At 34.1% G+C, this 9,727-nt stretch overlaps 1 protein-coding gene and 1 long non-coding RNA gene across 5 annotated transcripts; one reads left to right on the top strand and one right to left on the bottom strand.

Moving 5' to 3' along the window:
• LOC109725757 lies at positions 1-3,574 on the bottom strand. Of its 4 annotated transcripts, XR_002220334.1 has the most exons (5): positions 2,998-3,574; positions 2,734-2,814; positions 2,052-2,131; positions 1,315-1,368; positions 1-281 (listed from the first exon to the last, which is right to left on the bottom strand). It is a non-coding gene; the product is annotated as an uncharacterized LOC109725757 (long non-coding RNA). The 4 variants fall into 4 exon arrangements; XR_002220333.1 differs by lacking the exon at positions 1,315-1,368 and having other exon boundaries at positions 2,998-3,573; XR_002220332.1 differs by lacking the exon at positions 1,315-1,368 and having other exon boundaries at positions 2,052-2,053; positions 2,998-3,573.
• Positions 6,327-8,306, top strand: LOC109725756 (la protein 1-like). The gene is made up of 5 exons (XM_020255097.1): positions 6,327-6,553; positions 6,681-6,759; positions 6,840-6,992; positions 7,105-7,244; positions 7,885-8,306. Exons 1-5 carry the CDS (start codon positions 6,503-6,505, stop codon positions 8,035-8,037), a joined length of 576 nt encoding a protein of 191 aa, XP_020110686.1. The 5' UTR covers positions 6,327-6,502; the 3' UTR covers positions 8,038-8,306.

Here is a 9,727-nt window from a genome sequence, read left to right as displayed (position 1 = left end):
GAAAAGAAATAATTATTTATGAGAAAAAAAAGAAATGGAATATGGTCTCAAAAATGAGTAGAGAATGACATATTTAAGTATGTATTTTGAGTGCTTAAAATATTATCTTGCCGTTAATAAAAATAACAATATGAACTGCAAGTAACGAAAAATTATGAAAGCTTTCCTAGAAGTAGCTGCTAGAGTTCAAGATAACCAGCATCAATTTAAGAGGAGCCCCGCCAAGCAAACGCTTCTGAATTAGCCCCCTCCCTCAAACTTGGAATGTTCGGGATAAAATCCTACATATAGGAATCATATATAAAAATGTAAACCGGCTAAAATTTCTCTAAGATGAGTTCAAAGAGTTCAATCAACAAAAAAAATCAAAAAATGTCTCAAAACAACATAAAAAAGTAAAAAGCAAAAGAATATAAAAAAAACATGAAATGTATGTGTAACTTTTTTTTAAGAAAAAGAGACTAAAGATTTTCAGCATAATCTACATATCTAATGAACAAATATCAACAAAACTTGAAATCAATTTCCACAACAAAAGCTTTCGTTCTTCTACTATAGAACAAATCATGGAAAACATGGCGTAAGCAAAATTATTATTTCTTTCTTTTCTTTGGGTATATTTCTTAAAACGAAAAAAAAAATGGCGTAAGCTCAATGAAAATTGAGAAGACTTGTATTACATATGCAGGACAAAAGAATAGTATAATGGGTAACAAACATAGAGAAACTTAAGTAGATGTATTTATATTACAATATACATACTATTTTATGCAACAATAAAGGAACAATTAAAGCAGCCAATAGTTTGGCTCACATTACACGATAGATAAAGAAATCCAAACTGCAACTAACTGGTCACAAATGCAACATACTAACAAAGAAAAAAAGCAAAGTGTTGAACATAAAAATATAAAAATACCGTTATTTAATAGCTTAAGCTTTTATTTTCTAGAATAATGATTGTTTTGCATTATTTAACATGATATTAGAGCATGAGGTCCTGAGTTTGAATCCCACCAGACTTCTAGCATTATTTAATTTTCTCCAATTTAATTAAGCCTACATATTGGGCTTATTAAAATGTATCGAGTCTAGACATGAGGGAAAAGTGTTGAACATAAAAATATAAAAATATTGTTCTCTAATAGCTAAAGCTTTTAGAGAATAAAAATATAAAACTTTCTTGCTCTACACAGTTTAAAATGTAAGTAAAATGACTACTTTTCAGACCACAAACGCATGCTTCTTGTAAATGAATTCTTTCTACATCATAATCAACTTATTTAGTAACAAATCAGAGAAAGAAGACAACACCTCTTTGGAGCAAAAATGGATGACTTCAAAACTTTTGTAGAGACTTAATAACAGCTAGAAGTGAAGAGAGAAATCTCTATCAGAAATTCGTTATGCAATATGTTAAATCCACCAATGTATTAGTCCATAAAAGGATGGTGATGGCTTCATTACTATTGTTTATTTAATAAATAAAAGAGAAAAAGGTGCGAGCAAAATGTAGAAAGCACTCAGCAATGACATAGACTCTATACATAGACAACAACAGTAAGCTCTATACAATTCAAAGCAAAGTATAATAGATCACTTGTAAAACGCACTTAAATTAAACAAATTGACCTATGGGATCAAATAAGTAAAGATTGCATTGCCATTTAAACCAAAACTAATCGAGGTTCCTACTCACATTACACATGAGATAAAAAGATAGGATTATAAATATGTAATGCACATTTAAAAGATAAACCTTAGCAAAATAAATGAAAAGAAAACAGCAATGAGAAGATACTATAGAAAATTTATCACATTTCGAAAATTATGTGAAGCCTTACAATCATCATTATTTATAAGATAATGAATATTAACACCTAATTTTTCCCTTTAATTGAACTACGTCGCTAAATTGCATCTTTAGATGATTTTGATTTAATGTTTATCAAATTTAGGTTGAGTGTGAGTTTGAAATAGATTATAAATATTCAAATAGAGGACAAATAGAGTTATGAAGATAAATTGCTCATAAGAAATCTTTGACTCACCACTGAAAGAAGCCGTTTCATCGAACACCAAGAGCATCAAGAGATCAGTAACGGTGAATAGAAATAGCAAGTGTGTTGAGCTAGAGCAAGAGATCGATAAAGATGGAAGAGAATGAAAATTGATGCCTATATAGTACTTCAGAAGAAAAAAAGGGGAAAAACTATTGTCTACATACAATATTTGATATGAAAGTTCTTATCATTGATAGTACTCTCAATAGATATTAATCTTCCATTTCTTCTGGGAAGGCAATGGAAATTACTCTAATTTAGAAAGTTTTCTTTTCTAAGTAAACAAATTGGTTTTTTTTCCCCTATAAGCACATAGTCAAGAACTGATTCAGATTTGAACTGTCAAAAAAATAAACAAATTCGAATTATCATTACTCATACTGAAGTAAACAAAGTTGTTTTGTTAATCAGAACCTCAGAAACTATATTGTTAAGACTGAGAGTTAGGAAATCTCAATTAAGCTTCAAAGGTTTGCAATTCTCCTTCTTGATCAAAACCTTTATTGATAGGTATGTAAAAATTAATTCAAATTAGACCTCCAGCTTTCGAAACCTAGAACATGGAGATAGTCCTTAATTTGTTTTTCTTTCTCAAGTAGAGAAGTTGTTTCAAATACAAAATTAAAATAAAATAAAATAAACATACCATCAAAAGCAAGTTGTATCCTACCTCAAGAATCCTCTGCTAGAGCCCATTCCTGCTCCAGAGTCCAGACTATCTCAAGATCATCTTTGGTCATGAACAACTTCTCTTCAGAAAAGTTAGTATAGGTGTGAAAAAAAAATACAATGAAAGGAAAAAAAAAAAGAATAGTTAGTAATTCTAGCCATTAAAAAAATCTAAGTTATAGTTTTAAGTTAGAATTCATGGTAAATTTGGAATGCTTGATAGATTGGAGACATAAAATTTCGAAATATTTAGTTGGAAGATTACATCCTATGTCGGCTCTGTATCTGATCCACTGCCAGTTTTGCACCTTCAAGATCTCCGCCGTCGCGACGTCCTTTATGAGGTTGTACAGTTGCATCGAGCCAATCCACGCAAACCATGCCAATGCGAGTGTTCAGCGGGAGACCGCCGAGTGTCCTCGACCCAAGCTACGGGTAGAGGAGGTGCGGCCAGTAGAGGGGGTCACATTCAGAGACTGTAGAAGCATCATCCCTTTGTTCCCTTCCCTCGCCCCTTCTGAGACCTACCCCTCACCTCTTTCTTTTTCCGCTTCTTCTTCTCTACCCACTCCCTTCGTTTCTTCGCCCTCTTCAACGGCCTCTCGTGGCGCCGCAGAGGCGGAGGAGGAGAGGATGTGGAGGCGGAGCTCTTCGACGGCCTCTCGTGGCGCTGCGGAGGCAGAGGAGGAGAGGGTGTGGAGGCGGAGGCTCCTATCCCAATGGGAGCGGCGGCGATGTCGAGAAATCTGGGGTCACGGTTAGTGTTTCTACAGAAGGTGAGATGAGGATGAGATAAAGGTAAGGGTTATGAAAAGATAGAATCTGAAATGAAGCGGGTAAGGGTTACGAAGAGATGGCATATGAAACGATGCCGTCGTTACGTTGAGGGTGAATCCAACGGCCATAATAATAATCAGGTGGGTCCCATATCTATAAGACCAAAATTAAATAAAATTTGACACGTGGATTGTTCCATGGGGATTAATATAAGTTTATATATATATATATAATTGAGCTAGAATACTTTCAGAAGCACCAACCCCTTGGTGCTTCTAAGTTTCTAGTCCTTGGATCTACTCCTTGATTACTAATACCTCTTGGATCAAACACTATACCACCTACCACCACCTACCACTATCTACCACCATCATTTCAACCCTACATCTCTCCATCCAATGGCTAAAAACTCAAAAGCACCAACCCCTTGGTGCTTTTGAGAGTATTCTAGCTCAACTCTCTCTCTCTCTCTCTCTCTCTCTCNATATATATATATATAAAACTAGGCTGGAATACTATCAATAGCACCAAGTTATTGGTGCTATTAGTTTTTTAGCCTTTGGATTGAGAAATGTGTTGTTATGATGATGTGGGCCCTCTAGGGTTAAGTGGGTGGGTGGTTGAATAGTATAATCTAACGGGTAAAAATAATCAAAGGGGTTAATCTAACGGCAGAAAACTTGATAGCATCAAGTGCTTGGTGTTATCGATAGCATAGCAGCCCGACTCATATATAACTATATAGATTTGGGCTAGAATACTATTGATAGCAAAAGGCTTTTTTTGTTATCAAATTTTTAGCTTTTGGATTAATTCATTTCATCATTTCTAACCATTGGATTAAATATTATAATCCAGTGGGGACCACAATATCATCCTAACTCTACAATTTCTTATCCAAGGGTTAAAAGCTTGATAGCAAAAAAGATCTTTTGCTATCAATAATATTCCAGCCTAGTTCTATATATATATATATATACACACACACACATTTAAAAGAATATATAAACACACACACACACACACACACACATATATATAGAGCTCCTACTCTTTTAGATGCACCAAATCATTGGTGCTTTTAGGTTTTCGGCCTTCAGATGAAGATTTATAGGGTTAGGATAATAGTAGTGCCCTACGGTTGGATGGCAAGAATTAAGCACCTTGAGCTTGAAGTGAGTCATTCTTCATTTTCTTGTCTTTTTTATTTCTTGATCTTGGATATAGCTAATTATTTTTTTTAATAAGAACTTAGTGAAAGTTATGTTGCATGTATTTGTTGTTTTCTTCATATTTACTCAAGAAGATAAGTGGTGCAAATTTCCCATAAGTTCTGGAACAAGTAGTGCTTAGTGCTTCCTTCTAGGTTCCTTCAAACGCCCATCCCCTTTCCCCCTTTTCCCTTGAGTTTTTTTCTCTTTTGCAGGTATAGTTCTTTGTTTTAGGTGTTTCCCCCCTAATGTACTGCACTCTATAACTAATTTTCTAATGTTTATACCATTGAATTGCAGCTACCAAAGAATGTGGTATATTCTGGAGTAGATTCGAGTGACAGCCACAACGAGAGTGAGGACAAGTTGGCGATGTCGTTTGAATGGATTAGATGCTTAGAAGATACTTTGGGTTTTTTGATTTTGATGTCAATTCTACATGCTTTGAAGATGAAGAAAAGAAATCTTTTCTTGAATGGATTAGATGTTCATATTACTCATTTGGTTTTACATGCGAAATTTTCTTCTGCTGTAATTTTTCATGCAGTTTAATCTGAATTCAATTGCAGCGGCATCAGAAATTTAGTTTGAGTTTTTGTTAACTAGCTGATTTGGCTTCTTCTGTGGTTGTTTTGTTAACTGCAATAGTAGAACTTATTGTCCTGCCCAATTTACTGTTACTTTCTCTAGCTAGATAATGAAATTGCTTCAATTTTCTCCTGCTCAATGTTTATATGCTTGCAAGATGTTGTCGGGATCGCACTGCTGCGCCCTCGCGGTCCCCTCTCTGAGGTTACTCAGTTCTTCCTTCAACAGAATTAACAAGTTCCTGTTTGAAGGTTTAGGGACTCAAATTGATCCTAGAGTAAAAAGTGCAACGAGAAAATGTTTTGATTATTTTCGTATAAAGTATGACGTTGTTTAGATTGCAATGATTCCATTACTATGATATATAATTTTTGAGCTTCTATCGAAAAGTAAAGAATCATCATTTTGTATTCTTGTTATAGATTGCAACAAATATTATTATTTGTACTCAACAGGTTTTATTAAAGTGTGCTCAATCGATTTGGATTTAGCCTAACCCATTAAGGCCCTGTTTGGTTGTATAGTTAAAAAACTCCATGAAATTTTTATTCTATGATTTTAGTCTAAATGAAATACGGAATCCTGTAACTACAAAAAAATTTCACAGCTTCATTTTTAAGCTGTTTGGATACATATCATACAATTCCACAGGATTTATAACAATTAAATTTCTAAAATTTTAAAATTCAAAATTCAAAATTCAAAATTCAAAATTCAAAATTCAAAATTTAAAAATAAAATTTTAAAAATTAAAATTCAAAATTCAAAATTCAAAATATAAAATTAAAATTTAAAATTTAAAATTAAAAAATTAAATTAGATTTTATGTTTTAAATTTGAAATTTGAAATTTGGAATTTGAAATTTAAAATTTGAAATTTGAAATCAAAATTAAAAATGAATTTTAAAATTTTAAAATTTGAAATTTAAAATTTTATGGTGAAATTTAAAATTTTATGTTAAAATTTGTGGAGAATACTTTTGTGAAAGAGGGATAGCAAAAGGGCAAAGATGTGGACTCTGCGGCACATCCACTGGACCCACGTTGTAACATGCACCGAAAATTTGTGCCCTAAACTTTTTCCCCCAACACTTCCCTTCTTAAACCCTAACCCCCTCTCTCCCCCACTCCCTCCCTCCCTCCCTCCTAGGCTGAAAACCCTAAACCAAGGCCCCAATTTATCCACCTCCATTAATGGCGACCGTCTCCTTGGACGAATCCAAGGCCAAGAACGTTCTCCGCCAGGTGATTCCCCCTTTCTCCCCCAATTTCCTCGGAAAAGCTCGCTTTTTTATGGATTTCTTTGTTTTTTTTTTTTTTTTTTTTTTTTTTTTTTTTTTTTTTTTTTGAGTTCTTCTGTAATTTTTCGTAGGTGGAGTTCTATTTCAGCGATAGCAATCTCCCGCGCGACAATTTCTTGAAGAAAACCGTGGAGGAGAGCGAGGATGAGTGTATTTTCCCAAACCAGGATCCCTTTTCTCGCCTTCGTTTTGATGCAATTAGGGTTTATCTGTGTCGCTGATTGTTGCAGTGGTGAGCTTGGCGGTGATATGTTCCTTCTCTCGGATGAAGACCCATCTCGGCTTGAACGCCGCCACGAAGCCTGATGAGGTCCCGGAGGAGATGGTGCTCGCGGTGGCCGAGGTCTTGAGGAAATCATCTTCTCTCCGGGTTTCCGAGGATGGTGAGTTCTTTATATGCTTTAATCTCTATAATTTGTATGAGTGATGTGCCTTGTTTATTGTAAACCTGGTACCTTCTCTTGTGATTAGATTTTTGCTCTCAAATCAATGTAGGTAAGAGGGTTGGTAGAAGTTCCGAATTAAAACTTGACGAGGTCATAGAGCAAGTAGATTCAAGGACCATCGCAGCAGTCCCATTGCCTTATGATGTTAAGCTGGAAGATGTGGAGTCTTTCTTTGCGAAGCTTGCGAAGGTACCTGTTATTTCTATTAAAATCGAGAATGTTCGCATGATTACCACTTTAAATTAGGGACTGGTATATAAAGTTTAGTTTGCATGGACAATTTTGGTAGCAGAGTATAGTAATAGCTTATCTGCATCGATATTATGAATCAATTGCTATCAAGAAACTGTATTTATTGATCTGGAATTTGTAACAATGGTAGTTTCTGAGGGTTAGTGCACGAAAAATCATGAGCAGGTTGTGAGCATGCATTTTTCCTGTGCCAGAAGTTCTTTTATTACCGTCATGAAAAGTTTGATTGGCATGAAAAGGTTGTTAGACTAGAAAATTTGGCCCGACACTTTCCTTTTAATCAAATTGTTATAGATCTGACCGTGCTTTTTTGGCAAAGCGGAAGGAAGGAGTCTTTCTTCTGTTCCCCTTTTTTCAGTTCTGAAGCCATTATACTAATTCTTACTTATTAAATTTTTGTGACGATTGGCTGGTCTCTGTATTTAAATTTTCAACTTTGAGATTGCAACCTCTAGACTATTGTTACTGTTGAGATTGCAACCTCTAGACTATTGTTACTGCACTGATCACTGAGCCCTATAGTGCGAGCGCTTATTTCTTATATCTATTGATTGTAATGCTGTATCAATAATTGCAGGTTAATAGTGTAAGGCTACCACGCCATGTTTCTGACAAAAGGCACTTCTGTGGCAGTGCTCTGATTGAGTTTTCAGAAGAAGAGGATGCAAAAAAGGTTTTGATGGAGAAATTATCTTTTGCAGGAGCAGAGCTTGAAATAAAACCAAAGTAATCTATAAATCTTCTTGATGGATTTTTTTTTCAGAAGATTGTAACTGTATGTTTCTTGTTTGGTCAACATTTTAGTCCATACTTCTCATATTTATGCATTAACTTATTATTTCAAAATCTTTATCATATGGTTCCCCCCAGCCTCCACTGATCTGTCCTTGCTTTTCTTTTCTTTTTTTTTTCCTTTTTTCTGTGGGATAAGATGTTGTTCAATTTCCAAAAGTTGGCCTACTGACTATTGCATTATTTGCATAATGGTATATTCTTTAATATTATGCTGTACATAGGAATAATATGGGTAAATATCAGGGAAAGTTCAGTTGTTAGGTACCTTGCTAAGGTATTCAACATGATACCTATCTTCTGTATGATGACGTGAACTGATAATTAAATCTGTTAGCTAGCTTGAAGCTAAATTGACTCTTCATTTGATGTTCTCTCTTTCTTCCAGTTAATTATATCAACAAAGGTTATGTGCATTTTTTGGATATACTTTGTTAATTTGGTAGACTTGGAGTGAGAACTGACCTTGTAATACAAGCAACCATTATCAGTGTAATGTCATGTAGTTCATCCCATGTGACTGATTCAAACCCAAAAAACAAAAAATGTCGGTTCAAAACAGTTTTTACATGATCTTCCCTTTTTAGATGTCACGTGACCACAAATATACTTGATATTTGTGGGAATGGGTTCAACTGGCAAGTTTGTTTTCAAAATATTGTCTCTATCATTTCGTGCAATATATTTTTGTTATTAACATTTAAACTCGTCTTGCGTTGTGCTAAATAAACAACTACGCCATTTGTATTGTAGGTATCTGATAACTGTTGTTACATGTGTCTCCTGTAGTCGAGCGTGGTTAATTTTTTATTCTTAGCACAATTCTTTGGTCCGTGGTTCAGTTTGATTGTTCAAGAAAAAAAACGTCTTTATTGGGTCATTTTAGCATATAATCGAGTGCAAGAACCACTAGTTTCATCTTTCTTATATTAAAAAAAGAAGTTTCTTCTTTCTGTTGATTTTTCTTGCTTAATTGAAGGTGACATTTGCGTTATGATACATGTGTCTCTGTTAAGATGACTGTCTAATGTCTAATAAGATGAATAGCCTAAGGGTGCGTTTGGTTCGCGCTATCTTTTAAAGATTCCTAGTAATCCAATGGGAATAAAAAAATATGACGGTGTTTGGCTAAATGCACTAAGTAATCTAGTTGGTAATATTGGATTCACTTGGAAATATGATTCACCCCAAAGTACTAATCTCATTCCCTTGAGGGAGGGTGGGTATCTTCATATTAATGGATTCAGGTAATCATAATATGTCTAATCTCTTTATTTCTTCCTACCCGCGGCTAATTGATATTATTTTTCTTTACACTCTAACCTTATATCTCTCTCTAAACTTATTTTTCTCTCTAAAATTCAACTTTTTTTTCTCTCTCTAAACTAAGCTTTCTCTTTCTCTCTCTTTCTAAAATTTCAACTCTCCCTCTAATTTCGACTATATTTTTCTTTCTATTTTTTTAATTATGCTCTCTCTCTAACTTACACTCTCTCTTCCCTTTTCTAAAAAGATGTTGAAACTTTTGGTAACATTATCTAAAATTAATTAAATTAATTAATTAATTAATTGTATATTTTTTGCAATATTAAATAACATGGCTAATTAATATTACCGTGCGAACCAAA

The sequence above is a fragment of the Ananas comosus genome, linkage group 20, assembly GCF_001540865.1.
Source record: "Ananas comosus cultivar F153 linkage group 20, ASM154086v1, whole genome shotgun sequence".
NCBI lineage: Eukaryota > Viridiplantae > Streptophyta > Magnoliopsida > Poales > Bromeliaceae > Ananas > Ananas comosus.
This window is presented reverse-complemented; position numbering and strand designations above follow the sequence as displayed.